Source organism: Hemiscyllium ocellatum (genome assembly GCF_020745735.1).
Source record: "Hemiscyllium ocellatum isolate sHemOce1 chromosome 27 unlocalized genomic scaffold, sHemOce1.pat.X.cur. SUPER_27_unloc_26, whole genome shotgun sequence".
Classification (NCBI taxonomy): domain Eukaryota; kingdom Metazoa; phylum Chordata; class Chondrichthyes; order Orectolobiformes; family Hemiscylliidae; genus Hemiscyllium; species Hemiscyllium ocellatum.
The window spans coordinates 134,044-150,663 of record NW_026867494.1 but is presented as its reverse complement, the minus strand read 5'-3'; the positions used below and the strand labels follow the sequence as shown (position 1 = coordinate 150,663).

Genomic DNA, 16,620 nt, shown 5'->3' with positions numbered 1-16,620 from the left:
GGACATCAGAGAACAATAAAAAGGAACAAGGAGAATAAATGTACCAGCAATTAAAACTGGATTCAAAACATTACAAACAATAAAACTAAAAGGTCAGTATCTGACTGTGTGCTTGTTATGAAGGGGTAGAGGTACTATACCTTGAAGAGAGTTAACAAATCGAGCAGAACAAAATGTTCTAAACAAGATGGGAATGTAATATTTGGTCAACACAAATAGAGCAACTGGGTTGCCATGAGGCACAAACAAATTTAAATTTGGCCAATCAGTTTAAATTTTGCCCCAAAATACCAAAGTCCAATCAAGTTTGAATTAAGTATTTTGATAATATTAACACCAATAAAATGATCCGATGTTTGGACTATAAAACCGGGCATTTTTGTGAGTTTTAAAATTCTCTGTTGGATGTAAAGAGTAAAGTTGTTAAATTTTCACTTTAAATATTTACCTTTGGGATAGTTCTTTGCCTCTCGAACGTTAACATATTACTGCATGGGGTGAATTATCTCTATACTGCTGGTTTAATTTAGCAGAGGGGGTTACCCGTGTCGTAATAGCGCTGCAACGTAACAAAAATGAATGAATTGACTACTCACATTGAAGAGAATAATTATGATCTGAGACTCCTTACAGAGACATAGCTTCAGGGTGACAAGGAGTAGATCCTAAATATTGAGGGGAGATGTGGCATTCAAGTCGAATGGGAAGCTAGGTAAAGGTAGAGTGGTGACACTGCTAATCAAAGCACTGACCACAGGGCAGTCTAGTGTCAGCTCAGATTTCAGGTCCTAGTTTCTTTGTCCTTGGTTGATCTTCCTGTTCCCACACAGTTGTTGTCTGTTCTCAGCTGTGCTTCATTTCTGCTGAAGCTTTAACCTCCTTTGACCCCTTCTGGAACAATAAATCATTCACTCAATCAAAGTCCAACCTACAATCTCCCAGCCTGTAGATCATCCACACACAGAATATCATCATACCAGAAAATATAACAGAAAAGGCGAAAAATTAGAATTAAATAGGTGCTTGTGTCTGTTCATTGGCAAGTAAACTAGAAATAGGGGTCTGCCAGGATTCTTATAGTGCCCTCATTGAAGAATTCTCTCTCCCTTACATCTAAGTATTTGTACCTAGCTGTGATTTATAACAATATTTACATCAACAGAAATAAAGCATCTGTTGTGCAATACAGTATGGAACGAGACTTTTTCTCTCTCTCATGTGCGCGACACACACACACACACACACACACACACAGCTCTATGGGTGAATTTGTATTTGCAGATACATTGTGCATTTTGCTCAAAAAATGCACAATCTGCAGGCAGACAATACATAGAATATTTTATAAATTCCACTTTGGAAATAGAATCAGTCTGACTCAAAAACTGGGATACAGACAGACTCTGGCCTCACACCTTTAATGCATTGTCTGAGTTGAGTTGTCATCTTTTCTAATAAAACCTTAAGTTATCTCGAGTAGGTGTCTTATCAGAAGTTCTGGGATTTACATATTAATGACACCAGCAACTCATTCTAAAGGATGAAAGACTTTACAATCCAGGGTTCTTCAATGTATAATTTCAGTGGCATGACTCTGTAGTGTTTTGCTGTAAACTCAGTGTCTTATGATCTTATACTCCACAACCACCTGATGAAGGAGCAGCGCTCCAAAAGCTAGTGCTTCCAAATAAACCTGTTGGACTGGTGTCATGTGATTTTTATCTTTGCCCAGGTTAGGGTGAATTGGCCCTGCTAAATTACCCACAGTGTTCAGGGTTTTGCAGGTGTGGGAGAATTGTTAGAAGCGATTTGATTCCATCTTCTCGTGACTGTCTGTGTGAATTTTGGTATGTTCTCCCCCTTCTGTCTGCGCGGGTTACCTCTGGGTGCTCCGGTTTCCTCCCACAGTCCAAACATCTGCAGTTTCAGATGGATTGGATTCTTATGGTACCTAACTTGAGGAATTCTCTCTCCCTTACATCTAACTATTAGTACCCAACTCTGATTTATAACAACATTTACAGAAATAAAGCATTTGTTATCAAAATAGACAGAGACAAACAGCATAGACATCGACATTTGCTTTCTCTCATGCACGCACACATGCATACAAGTGTATAGGGTGAATTTGTATTTGCAGAATTATATTTAGAGATACATAGAACATTACAGCACAGTGCAGACCCTTTGGCCTTCAATATTGCATCGACCTGTGGGACCAATCTGAAGCTCATCTAACCGACACTATTCCATTCTCGTTCATATGCCTATCCAATGACCATTTAAATGCCCTTAAAGTTGGCGAGTCTACTACTATTGCAGGCAGTACGTTCCACACCTCTACTACTCTGAGTAAAGAAACTACCTCTGATCATCTGTCCTATATCTATCACCCCTCAATTTAAAGTTATATCCCCTCATGCTAGCCATTGCCACCCAAGGAAAAAGGCATTCACTGTCCAGCCTATCTAACTCTCGGATTATCTTCTGAGTCACTTAAGTCATCTTTCAACCTGCTCCCTAAAGAAAACAGCCGCACGCTCCTCAGCCTTTCCTCCTAAGACCTTCCCTCCATACCAGGTAACATCCTAGTAAATCTCCTCTGAACCTTTTCTAAAGCTTCCACATCCTTTCTATAATGCAGTGACCAGAACTGCACGCAATACTCCAAATCTGGCCGCACCAGAGTTTTGTACAGCTGCAGCATGATCTCATGGTTCTGAAACTCAATCCCTCTACCAACAAAAGCTAACACACCGTGTGCCTTCTTAACAGCTCGATCAACCTGGGTAACTTTCAAGGATCTACGTACTTGGAAACAGAAATCTCTCTGCTCATCTACACTACGAAGAATCTTACCATTAGCCCAGTACTCTGCATTCCTGTCGCTCTTTCCAAAGTGAATCACCTCTCACTTTTTTGCATTGCACTCCATTTTCCACCTCTCAGCCCAGCTCTGCAGCTTATCTATGTCCCTCTGTAACTGGCAACATCGTTAGTCAGTATCCACAACTCTACCGACTTTAGTATCATCCGCGAATTTACGAACCCACCTTCTATGCCCTCATCCAGGCCATTTGTAAAGTGACGAAGAGCAGTGAACCCAAAACAGATCCTTGTGGTACCTCGCTAGTAAGTGAACTCCAGGATGAATATTTCCCATCAACTACCACCCTCTGTCTTCTTTCAGCTAGCCAATTTCTGATCCAAAAACTTGATTTTGTTCAAAAAATGCACAATCTGCTGGCAGTAAATGCAGGCAGTGAATGCATATAATATTTTGTAAATTTCACTTTGGAAACAGAACCTGTCCGATTCAAAATTGGGATACAGACTGACTGTGATCTCGTACCTTTAATGCATTGTCTGAGCTGAGATGTCACCTTTTGTTACAAACCTTAAGTTACCTCGAGAAGGTGATTTGTAAGAAGTTCTGAGATTTACATATTAATGATCCCTACAACCCATTCTGAAAGATTAAAGACTGATGGTTTGCCACGTCTGTATGTTGAGTTTCTCTCTGGTGTTGGTGTCAATGCCTTGACCCCGTGCCTGGTCGTTTCTAAAGACGCTGTAGTGAAGGTTTATCCTGAATTTAGACAGTTTTTCTTTGCTTCCCAAAATCAGATCTGCTCACACTGAGCAGTATCCCAATGTTGTGAAAGATATTAACTTTCAGGTAGAGTTATTCTAAAGAGATGTTTTTACTTTTTTGGCCCTGTAAGATCCTGAATTAGCAGCCTTCAGGAGAATTAGAGTGGAGTGAGAATGGATGGGGGGTTGGGGAGAGGGTGGGATGGTGCTTTCAAATTTGTGGAATAACAAAAGAAAAGATTGTTCTGCAGAAAAAGAATTGCTTGTTGTGAATTTCTACCCTGGACTGATGTGAAAGTGGAGATTTGAGACGGCCCAGGGTATCCCTTGTGGACTCAGACCTGTAAAGCCTCTCTCTTGGTTCATCCCGGAAATCGTACTGTTTGGAAGTCTGAAATAAAAACCTGTTATGGACAGTTTAGTATAATTTTAGTTATCCCCTTTATTCACTAATAGCATCACTGTGACAACATAACATTGATACCTATAAGCTAAACTAACTAGGTTCTAATAATCTAAGAGAGTAGGTTACCAGCTGTCCAGATGCCCAGCAGGCGACTCCAATGTATTGATACAAAGTGGCTTCCTTTCTACAAAAGTTTGAAAAAGGAATTGCATGTTCTTAATTAGACAGATAACAGTGAAAGACAATAATTCATAAGGAAGAAAAGCTCATTGACAGATCTGTGAAGCTTGACTAATCACTCCTACAGGCCTGAAGCCATTCGTCAGGTGGGAAAAACAGCTGAGTTAGGCGCCTGCGAGCGAGATAAACTCATCTCATAAAGAGGTCCCAGTCTCAGCTAACTGGAGAGTTCACAAGATAACCTCGCACAGCTCACATGTCAGATATAGTTGTTTTATAAAACGGCTTCTTAGTAAGGAGGGCAAACGTTCAATCATAAAATGGCTTCCCGACACATTGTGCAAGAATCTCTTCAATATTCAACCTAGAATAAATTTCTAAGCTGGGAGCAGACTCCTGCTTTTTAAGCCCTAAATCATTCTGTCCCTGAGGCTGAGATGTTACCGTGAGGTTTCATTTCAACTGATTCATTCGTTTTCGAATGGAACATGCCTTCTTTTCAAGTTTGTGATTGAAATTCAAATAAGACATAAGATCTGATTAGTTAGAATTGATAGTGGGGCAGTCTGTAAAAACAGCAAGTTAGTTAAAGCTTTATCAGAATTTCCTTTTACAGAGTTTGCATTTCATAACCAGAATTGGCTACTCAAAAGCATCAAAAATTCTCAAAATGCAATTAAATTCAATCCATAGCAGCTAAGCACTAAGAGTTAATTTTCTACTGGATTCAACAGCCTCAGCACTAAAATGGTGTCCTTTTGAACAGTCAGGTCAGGGTTTTGTAACAGCAAAGATTTATTTTCTCTGTGACTGCCCTGCTTGCAATGGGTATAAGAATCCATTATAATTGACAGCAACTGACCGTTAATTACAAAGCTTTTGATAGTACCAAGTTTCATTTCAGGGTCAGAATCAAACACGGTCATTAATTTCACAAGGGGACGGCTGTGAATGTTATCACTTGGTGTCCTGTTCATACAGAATCGCCGATGCTAAGGCAAACGTTCTTAATTGTCTGACAGCATCCTGTTATCACTTGGTAAACCCAGGTGTCCCTATCTTTTGCATTCTTTCAGATCCCCCCCTTTTTTGAGCCTTGCTGTCTGTCTATTTTCTAGTGCAATAAATGTGTTATATAATTCAGCATTACATTGAGTCTAAATGTTTAAAGACAAGTTTTAAGGCTATAGACCGTCTCAGTGACAATGATGACTTTTGTAATCTCTTTTTACAGGGTATTTGATCTGAAAACTGAAGTTTAAAAAACAACAGATGAAGGGCTTATGCCCAAAACACCGACTCTCCTGCTCCTCAGATGCTGCCTGACCCTGATGTGCTTTTCCACACTTTTCAACTCGGACTCCCAAGCGTCTGCTGTCCTCAATTTCACGTCAACGTCTGACAGTCGTTCAGTCCTTTGGGACTGTAATGAGTTTTGACTAAGATTCTGTGAGAAGGAGCAAAGTTTTTTGGTCCCTGTTTCAGTACGTTTTCAGCATCAGTGGGACGGAATGAGAGACCCTACTGTTACAGCGCACTGAGTGTGGAACCTAAAACAGTTATCCAGCCTGGAAAGAGGAATTCACGGTGGGGAGGGACTGTACACATGTTTGTGTACCGCTGAAGCTTCAGCCATGGAGAAACCCGAGGAATCCCGCCCCGTGGAGAAATCTTGGAAATGTGGTGACTGTGGGAAAGGCTTCCATGTCCTGTCTGTCCTGGATGCTCATCGGCGCAGTCACACTGGGGTCAGGCCATTCTCCTGCCCTGAGTGTGGGAAGGGATTCAGCAGTTCCTCCACCCTGCTGAGGCACCAACGGGTCCACACAGGGGAGAGGCCCTTCAGCTGCTCTGAGTGCGGGAAGGCCTTCAGCAATTCCTCTGACCTACTGAAGCACCAGCGGGTCCACACCGGGGAGACCATTCGCCTGCCCAGAGTGTGGGAAGGAGTTCAGCAGTTCCTCTGCCTTGCTGACACACCAGTGGGTCCACACAGGGGAGAAGCCCTTCAGCTGCCCCAAGTGTGGGAAGGCCTTCACCCAGGCCTTTTCCCTGCTGAGGCACCAGAGTGTCCACACAGGGGAGACGCCATTCACTTGCCCAGAGTGCGGGAAGGGGTTCAGCGATTCCTCTGCCCTGCTGACCCACCAGCGGGTCCACACTGGGGAGAGGCCTTTCAGCTGCCCTGAGTGTGGGAAGGCCTTCACCCATGCCTCCAACCTGCTGACCCACCGGTGGGTCCACACCAGGGAGAGGCCCTTCAGTTGCCCCGAGTGTGGGAAGGCCTTCAGCAATTTCTCCCACGTGGTGATCCACCGGCGGGTCCACTCCGGGGAGAGGCCATTCACTTGTCCTGAGTGCGGAAAAGCCTTCAGCAATTCCTCTGACCTACTGAAGCACCAGCGGGTTCACACCGGCGAGCGGCCCTTCAGCTGCCCTGTGTGTGGGAAGGCCTTCACCCAGTCCTGCAACTTGCAGAGGCACCAGCGGGGGCACCAGTGCTCCCAACAATCGGATTCTGCCGGTGAGGCTGCTGTGGGTCACCCCCAGGACTGAACCTCCTGCCCAGTCTGATAGTGGGAGAGTTGGTGGGCTTGTTTTGTTTTCTGCTGGACTGCACCCACTCCCACGGTGGCTCAGTGGTGAGTAGAATTGCTTCCCAGTGCCAGGGACCCGGCTTTGATTCCGCTATTGGGGCAACTATCTGTGTGGAGTTTGTACATTCTCCTCCTGTGCCTGTGTGGGTTTTCTCTGGGTGTTCCGGTTTTCTCCCACAATCCAAAGGTGTGCAGGTAGGGTGGATTGGCGAAGCTAAATTGTCCCAGTGTTCAGGGATGTGTCGGTGTGGTGTATTAGTCAGGGGAAATGTCAAGTAATAGGATAGGGAAATGGGTCTGGGTGGGTTACTCTTCAGAGGGTCAGTTTGAACTTGTTGGGCTGAAGGACTTGTGTCCACACTGTAGGGATTCTGTGATTCTATGAACTTTGATCCATTGGGCGCTGCTGCTCCTCGTTGAGCCCAGGACTGCACATTCCCAATGAAACAATCTGCACAAACCTAAGCCTGCAAGGCCATTGGAGCAGAAGTTAGGCCATTCAGCCCATCGAGTCTGCTCTGCCATTCGTTAGAGACAAAAACAAACTGCAGATGCTGGAATCCAAAGTAGGCAAGCAGGAGGCTGGGAGAACACAGCAAGCCAGGCAGCACCAGCAGTGAAGTCAGTGTTTCAGGTATTAACCCAAATCATTGACTTCTCTATCAGAAATGATTTACCAGGATGGTGCCGAGAGGTTGAATAGACTGGGGCTGTTTTCCCTGGAGTGTCAGAGGTTGAGGGGTGACCTTATATGGGTTTATAAAATCATGAGGGGTATGGATAGGCTAAATAACAAGGTCATTTCCCTGGAGGTTGCGCAGTCCAGAACCAGAGGGTTTATGGTGAGAGGGGAAAGATTTAAATGGGACCTAAAGGGCAACCTTTTCATTACAGAGGGTGATGCATGTATGGAATGAGCTGCCAGAAGAAGTGGTGAAGGCTGGTACAATGACAGCTTTTAATTGGCATCTGGATGGGGACATGAATAGGAATGGTTGAGAGGGATATAGGCCAAGTGCTGGAAACCGACCCTTTGGTCCAACTCATTCATTCTGACCAGAAATCCTAAATTACTCTAGTCCCGTTTGCCAGCACTTGGCTTGTATCCCTCTAAACTCTTCCTGTACATACACCCATCCAGGTGCCTTTCGATTAGATTCCCTGCAGCGTGGAAACAGGCCCTTCAGCCCAATAAGTCCTCACCAACCCTCCGAAGAGTAACCCACCCTAACACTACAGGCAACTTAGCATGGCCAATTCACCGAACCTGCACATCTTTGTGACTGTCGGAGGAAACCTGCACAGAGATGGGGAGAGTGTGCAAACTCCACACACAGTTACCAGAGGCTGGAATCGAACCTGGGACCCGAGTGCTGTGAGGCAGCAATGCTGACCACTGAGCCACCATGCCGCCCAAGGCTTTTGCATGTTGACATTTTCCCAGCATCCACTACTTCCTTTGGCAGCTCACTGCATCCATGCACCTCCCTCTGTATGAAAAAGTTGCCCCTCAGGTCCCTTTTAAAATGTTTCTCCTTTCACTTTAAACCTATTCCCCTCCAGTTCTGTACTCACCCAACGCAGGGAAAAGACCTTGACTATTTATCCTATCCATGCCCCTCATGGCTTTTTAGACCTCGATAAGGCAACCCCTCAGCCGCTGAGACCCCAGGGTAAACAACCCCAGCTTATTCAGCCTCTCCCTGTCCCTCCAAACCTTTCCTACTCATGCACTTATCCAAATGTCTTTTAAATGTTGTAATTGTGCCCATGTCCACCACTTCCCCTGGAGGTTCATTCCACACGTGAACCACACGAAAACATTTGCTCCACGTGTCTTTTTGTCAATCTCTCTCCTTTCACTGTACGTATGTGCCCCCTGGACTTGAATCCCCCACCCTCGCGAAGAGACAATTACCATTAACACTATCTATGCCCCTCATGATTTTACAAAACTCACCTCTCAACCTCCTCTGCTCCACCGGAAAAAAAATCCAGCCTTAATTCCAATTCACTAATAATAGTGCAGCAATGATTTCAGGTCTTTGTGTGTGTCACGGATCTCTCCTTTCTAAGCCAATGCAGTCCCTCTTAAGTTCACCTGATCTTAAAATGAATGGTGCCCTATTCATTTAAAATGTGTGTTTTCTGGGCAAAGTCAGTCCTGGTGGGGAAATAGCCAGTGGCATCTTATTCCGGTAGGCTGCTTCTGACCAGGTTTTGATTAGATTAGATGACTTACAGTGTGTAAACAGGCCCTTCGGCCCAACAAGTTCACACCAACTACCTGAAGAGTAACCCACTCAGACACATTCACCTACCATTTACCCCTGACCTGGCAATTCACTTGATCCACACATCTTTGGATTGTGGGAAGAAACTAAAGCACCTGGATGACAATCAGAGATGGGGAGAATATGCAAACTCCACACACTCGCCCAAGGGGGAATTAAACCCAGAGGCCTGGTGCTGTGAGGCAGAAGTGCTAACCACTGAGCCACCATGCCACCCCATGGTTTGTAGATCTCATTCAGGTCCCCACCCCCTCAAACCCCACCTTTCTAATGAAAATAATCCTAATCTACTCAATCTCTCCTCTTAGCTAGTGCCCTGTTTACCAGGTAACATCCTGGTGAACCTCTCCAAAGCATCCACATCCTTTTGGTAATGTGGCAACCAGAACTGTATGAAGTATTCCAAATGTGGCCGAACCAAAGTCCTATACAACTGTAACATAACCTGCCAACCCTTGTACTCAATCCCAGGGAAGGAAAGCATTCCATATGTCTTCATGACCACTCCATTGACCTGTGTTGCCAACTTCAGGGTACAATCAACTGAACACCCTGATCTCTAACTCCCCCTCGTGAGAGCTAAGAGTCCTCAGTTCTATTGAGAGATGGAAATTGGCTGTCAGTCATCTCTGTATTAGAGAATGCATCATTTTAAAAATACTGAGAAGGACATTCCTGAGAGAAGATTCAACAGAAGGCGGCACAGAGTATTCCAAACGACACGGAACCTGGCTGTAATCTGACAGACTAAATTCTATTTTTTTGTTACGAGAGGGAATCATATTTATTGGATCAGCATATCACAAGAAACTTGTTTTATTCCGGAACAGTCAGTAGTTAGAAGGGATTTATTCGGTTTGTTAATAGTTTAGTTCATCTGTTCACCGTTACTGTTGGATAAATAAATGGATTTTTTTTTATTTTAAAGTGTCTGGGATTTATTTTTAAACATTAGAGCAGGTTACACCACTTTTCACATTAATTTTACAGATTATAGGGCGATGCGCTTCTCTTTGGGTGTTTCGGTTTGAGATGTCTGGTGGGGTGGGAGTTCGTGTCAGCTTTCGCTTTCTAACAGTATTGACGTGATGTCATGCTGAATGTAGTGGAGTCAATATTAATCCCAGCGTCTTGCTCTGGTTGTGGGTAAATCGCCTTAATTTGGCCACTGACTCAGAAACAACACACACAACCAACTGCTGAAACAATGATTCACACTTCATTGCACATAGCACCCAAAACTAAAAACTCTCAAGTAAGCAAGTTCAAGCCTCACCGCTGCCACCCTCCCCCCACCCCCCACCCCGGCTATCACCTGATTGCTGGCAGAATTTAAACGAGTTTCCATCGACAGTGCCCATCCCTGGAAGTGTCAAGGAGTTTGATGCAATTTTGTTCTTCCAATACTGCTGCTGCATCGTTCTGGAACGAGAACGTAGAACAATACAGCACAGTTCAGACCCTTCAGCCCTCGCTGTTGTACCAGCCTTTTATCCAACTTGAAGATGAGACTAGCCTGCACAACCCTCGATTTACTGCCGTCCATGTGCTTGTTCAGCAGTCGCTTAAATGTCCTTAAATGTATCTGACTCTCATTCCAACCCTGAAAGTGCATTCCATGCATTCAGCATTCTGAGTAAAAACCTACCTCTGACATCTCCCCTAAACCTTCTTCCAATTATCTTAAAATTATGTCCTGTCATGACAGACATTTCTGACCTGGGGAAAAAGTCTCTAGCTATTCGTTCTATCTATGCCTCTCAACACATAGTACACCTCTATAAAGTCACCTCTCGTCCTTCTTCGCTCCAATGAGAAAGTCAACCTAAGATATGCCCTCCATTCCAGGCAGCATCAAGGTAAATCTCCTCTGTACCCCCTCTCAGCTTACACATCTTCCTGTTGTGGTTCTGTTCGCCGAGCTGGGAATGGGTGTTGCAGACGTTTCGTCCCCTGTCTAGGTGACATCCTCAGTGCTTGGGAACCTCCTGTGAAGCACTTCTGTGATGTTTCCTCTGGAATTTTCCCTACTCATCTTCCCTAAAATTAGGTGACTAAAAGTGAACAGAATATTCCAAGTGTGATCTAACCAGTACTCCATACAGCTGCAGCATAACCTTGCAGCTCTTAAGCTCAATCTCCCTGCTAATGAAAGCCAACACACCGTACACCTCCGTAACAACCTTATCAACCTGGGTGGCAACTTTGAGCAATCTATGGACGTGGACTCCAAGATCCCTCTGTTCCACCACACTGTCAAGAATCCTGCCTTTAACCCCATAGGTTGAACAAACAGAGGAGTTTGGTGAAATGAAAATCATTAGCTAAATGCTATTGAGCGAACTGATGGTGCTATGGGCTGGCAAATCTCTGGGTACAGGTGGACTTCATCATAGAATTTTAAAAGGTGGCTAACGAGCTCATATTTGCATTAATGTTAATTTTCCAAGATTTATTAGATTCTGGCAAGTTTTCCTCAGACTGGAGAGTAATATATTTAATTCTTCTGTTCTAGAAGGGAAAATGGGTTCCTTGAATCAATGGCAATTAAACGTTTGTTTTTGAATCAATTAAGGAGATTATAACCACCATGTCAAAATACTTGTGGTAATTGAAAAGAATCAGCATGCTAATATGAAAACAAAATGCTGTTTCACCAATTTATTCATAGAATTCCGAGAGTGCGGAAAGAGACCATTTGGCCGATCAAGTCCTGCACCAACCCTCAAGTGCATCCCACCCAGATCCAGACTGCCACCCTACTCCCATAACCCTGCATTTAGCATGGCTAACTCACCGAGCTTGTACATCCAAGGACATTACACAATCCAGCATAGCTAATCCACCCAACCTACACATCTTTGGACTGTGGAGCCCCCAGTGGAAACTCACAAAGACATAGACAGAACATACAAACTCCAAACAGATAGTCGACTCAAGGCTGAAATCAAACAGGTGTCTCTGGCCGGGAGAGGGAGCCACTGTGCTACCATGCCGTTCTAAGGAATTCTATGAAAGAGTATGTAAATTGAAGCCTGTGGATATACTGAACTTGAATATCCTAAAGGTGTTTGACATGTTTTCACGAAAAGCACATTGCACAGAGGAGCTCATGGTGGAGAGTATAGTTATAGAACATCAACTGACTGGCAGAAAACAGGATATGCAAAAATGGTTCTTTTGTCAAATTGGTTGTATATTTGAATGTATGGTGCGGTTCCAACAGGCATCTCTAGGATCAAAGGTATGTGGTTACATTTGCAGGCAACACAAAGATAGATTGAGAAGTACATTGTGGGGATGACATATCAAGGATGCAGATTGTTAGATTGGTTAAATAAATAAGCAAAACTCTTGCAAGTGGTGTACAATATGGTAAAATGCAATTTATTACCTACTTGGAGAACAACTGCACAATTCTGAGATGCAGAGGGATCCAGGGGCCTTGCAAATAAGTCACAAGTTAGAATGCAAGCACAGCAAGTGATTAGAAAGGCCAATGACATAAATGTAAGGAGAGTATGCCTCAGTTACAGAGCACTGGTGGGACTACATCTTGAACACGGTGCTCAGTTTTGATATCCTTACCCAAGAAAGAATGAAAATGCATTAAAGGCAATTGACAGAAGGTAAACTGGATTGACACCCACAATGACCAGACTGTTTTATGGGAAATCATTAGTCAGGCAGGTCTGACTTTCAACCAGAGTTTGGAATAGCAAGGGGTGATTTGATTGAAGTTTCTATGAGCCTGAATGGTCTTCAAAAGATGGATGTTGAAGGATGTTTACTTACTGTTGTGAACGAACAATTAGATCACCCATAGAGTCATAGAGATGTACAACATAGAAATAGACCTTTCGGTCCAACCCGTCCATGCTGACCAGATAACCCAACCCAATCTAGTCCCACCTGCCAGCACTCGGCCCATATCCCTCTAAACCCTTCCTATTCATATACCCATCCAAATGCTGAGGGACTGAACATTACCAAGAATGACTATTGCAGTGGTCAGAGATTGAACAGTTCATTTACAAAACAAGTCTAAACGGTCTTTACCCTGTAAAGGTGTTGTGTGCCAGTTTGATACCAGTTGTGCTGTGGGCTACCCTGGTAAGCCTTGCCCCATCCAAATAGGTCACACTGCAAAAGAGAAGATAGGGAAATGTCATCTATCGGTTACAATTTGTTTCTTCAAAGTCACAACAGAATATTTGGCAGAGATGAAGTGGTCTGTTATGTGTTGACTTCAGCAAAAGACTTTTTGACCCCTAATGGCACCAATGTCTTCCCAATTATGGGATGGGTGGAACTGTTCTGGGACAATATCCGCATCTCTTACCTAAAGACCCATCTATTGAACAGCCTCAAGGAAGTCACGAAGATAGGCCTCTTATTTGCAAGGTCCCTCCCTTACCTACACTAAACCTGGTTATTATTTTGAATAAAGTAAGTCCTCCTCGTGCTGTAACTGTAGGAACATTGTCTCCCCTGAGTTTTGCATAGAATGGAAGAATCCAAAAGCTCTACAAAACAGGAATATCACACTTTGGGATATGCAGCTTTCAGTGACTTTTTTTGTAGGAGGATTTTCAGGAGTTATTAGCCATCAAAACCGTATTTATATCGTTTGTGGTCTCACCCTTTTGGGTAATGAGACAACTGCTGCTTTATTGAGATCAGGATTTAAAATTTGAATTTAGGAGCAACAGGTGTATGTAGGTTTTTATTAACCACAAAATGGCATTTCAATTTTAAATAATATTTTAAAATAATATAACAAAATGGCTTCAGGTCATGATTTGACATTGAACTTGAATTGCTGCTTTGCTGAGTTGGTTGGATTTAGAAATAAAAGAACAATGGAATTTGCATAATATGAATCATAAGCAATTTGGTATTCGAACTAATCTTGAACTAGCAAGCATGGGATGCTTTTGCACGTAAAACAATCTGTTTCCCAGGAAATATCATTGGACTAACCTGCTGTCAATCATGTCACCTTATTACATTTTATTGGTCTATTCTTGTCATTAAGGCTGTGCTGTCTCAAAATTAAATAATGAGTAATTTTCAAATATAATTGTGTAATTTTGCCACGGAACATAGAAGCTTTTAACCTGAGTTGCTGGACAAATCTGTGCGGGCTGCCTTATTTCATAAAGCTGATAACCTTGCTTTAAATAGATTGTACTCCTAGTGATTCTTTTGACCGATCTCGGAGGTCCAGACCTTCACCCTAACCTGCAGAACCCCGAACACTATGGATACACTTACCTCGGCCAATCCACTCTAACCTGCACATCTCTGGACACTGCGGGTAAATTAGCATGGCCAACATACACTAACCAGACCATCCTTGGGCATTAATCAGTAATTTAGCATGGCTGAGCCCCCCTAACCTGCACATCACTACACTGTGTGGGGAATGAAGCTCGGCCAAGGCCGGGGCTGCCACGAGGTTGGAATTCTCTCCCAGAAATGACAGTTGATGGTGCCCTCACCAAGATGGCCGCCCGCGCTCCCCGCCCCAAGACAACATGCGCCTGACCCTCACAAAGATGGCGGCTGGTTGCCAGGCAACCCGAGAGTCCCTTCCCCGGTGAAGTAAACACTGGGCCTGTGGGGCTTTTATTCGCGGCCTGCGGCCTCCCCCTAGGAGTTTATAAACTCCCCAGTCTCCCTCCTCCCGCGGTTCCCAATCCTACCCTGTCTCACTGTCTCCTCTCCCCGGGGGCAGGAGCCAGGTCTTGGCGCTCGGACCTGGCGACCTCCCCGGGATGTTTCTGAAACCTGGTCCTGTTCTGAAGAAGGATCCCCGGACCCGAAACACGTCCTCACATTTCTCTCAACACGAGCTGCCGGACCTGCTCAGCTTTTCCAGCGGTTTCTGTTCTTGTTCCTTCAGCCGCCGGCGCCATTCCTCTCCCACACTCAGTAACACTGGCTTTGTCCGGCCGCGGGACCTACACTGCACATGCGCCAACACGCAGGGGGCGTGTCCCGTCGTGACGTCATGGCGCGCTGAGGGGGCGTGGTTGGGGAGACCACCAAACAATCGGAGACAATGGGGGCGGGGCGATCATTTTTCCGGCCCCCAGCCGCCAGAAAGGTGTTATTTAAAAAAGTTTCAAAGTAGTTTTTTTTAAAACTTTTCAGCCAGTTGTGAAATGTTATTCTAGACCTCTGGAAGGGTCAAACATTAGGAAAGTTTCAAACATAAACAAAGGGATAGTAAAAACGATAAATAAAAACAGGTAAGTTAACTTACAAAAGAAACCTCGCACTAAATATCTAAAAGGACAGCAAAAGCTTCTGTTGGTATGTTAATGGGAACAGAGTCGCTGAGCTAAGTGTGGTACCTTGGAAGATGAGAACTGTGAGTTCATGGGGGAACACTGAAGTGGCAGAGATGATCTCAGTTTTTATGTTGGCAGACAACAGAACTATTCCTATTAGAATTGGCAAGTCTGGGGCTATAGAAAGAGTAGAACTTAAACAATCAACATTGAGAGGGTAAAGGTACACAGCAAGCTATTTGGATTGAGGACAGACATGTCGACTGGTGCTGATGGCCTACATCCTGGGTCCTGAAGGAAGTGGCAGTGGAGATAGTGAATTCATTACTTACAAAATTCCAAAAATCTCTGAACATGGGAAAGATTCATTGCGTTTATTTAAGACTTGATATATATATGTTCTTGATTGTCAAGGGGATCAAAGGTTACGGGAAGAAAGCTGGAGAATGGAGTTGAGAAATATCTCAGCCATGATTGAATGGTGGAGCAGACTCGATGGGCTGAATGGCCTAATTTCTGCTCCTGTGTCGTATGATCTTATGGTTCCATTGGTTTGGAAAAATGCTAATGTAACACTTGTATTCAAAATGGGAGGGAGGCCATATGTGGGAAATTGCAGACCAGTTCGTTGAACATTTGTTATAGAGTCATGGAGATGGAGGACCGGAAAATTTGTGGCTGTAAGAGCTGCTCCTTTTTTGAAGTATTTTCAGTTTTGGAGGTGATTTCCTTGAATTCCAGGAACAGCTATTAATGTTTCATATGTTGATGCATTGTTTTGGAACTTTGGAGTAAAAAAAATCAAGACAACAACAATTTCAAAATTGAGAAAGACAGCCAAAGGCAGTGAGCACATGGTCTGTAAGGGAGAGAGAGAGCGAGAAAGAAACGTATATTACTAACGGACACAGCAGTGAATCTGCATAGTTACTGCCTCTGCTGTTTGAAATCATGTCTCTCTGAACATCTTGGAAAAATTTAAAAACAGCAAAATTCACAGCTGATCTTGGAGGGAAACGTGTAGGAGAGCTCACAGCACAGGAACAGATTAGTGCACACTTTTTAACGTGTAACCTTGCTGTAAGTCTGCAGTAGTGAATAGAGTGGGTTTTTTCTCGATTATATGGTTTGAGATTTTAGAAGTTCCCCAGCGAGTCCACAACAGGGGAATGGCCAATCACCTGCTCCAAGCACAGGAAGGGATTCATCAATTCCTCCAGCCTGCAGGCGCACTAGCGGGTCCACACCAG

At 44.0% G+C, this 16,620-nt stretch overlaps 1 protein-coding gene and 1 long non-coding RNA gene across 3 annotated transcripts; one reads left to right on the top strand and one right to left on the bottom strand.

Moving 5' to 3' along the window:
* Positions 1-309: 309 nt before the first annotated feature.
* On the bottom strand, positions 310-15,028 carry LOC132807876 (uncharacterized). Of its 2 annotated transcripts, none has more exons than XR_009642007.1 (3): positions 14,780-15,028; positions 13,131-13,214; positions 310-891 (listed from the first exon to the last, which is right to left on the bottom strand). It is a non-coding gene; the product is annotated as an uncharacterized LOC132807876 (long non-coding RNA). The 2 variants fall into 2 exon arrangements; XR_009642008.1 differs by having other exon boundaries at positions 14,913-15,028.
* Positions 5,815-6,736, top strand: LOC132807875 (gastrula zinc finger protein XlCGF49.1-like). Its single transcript, XM_060821821.1, has 2 exons — positions 5,815-5,928; positions 6,203-6,736. The coding sequence occupies exons 1-2, from the start codon at positions 5,815-5,817 to the stop codon at positions 6,734-6,736; spliced, it is 648 nt and encodes a 215-aa protein (XP_060677804.1).
* Positions 15,029-16,620: the final 1,592 nt, after the last annotated feature.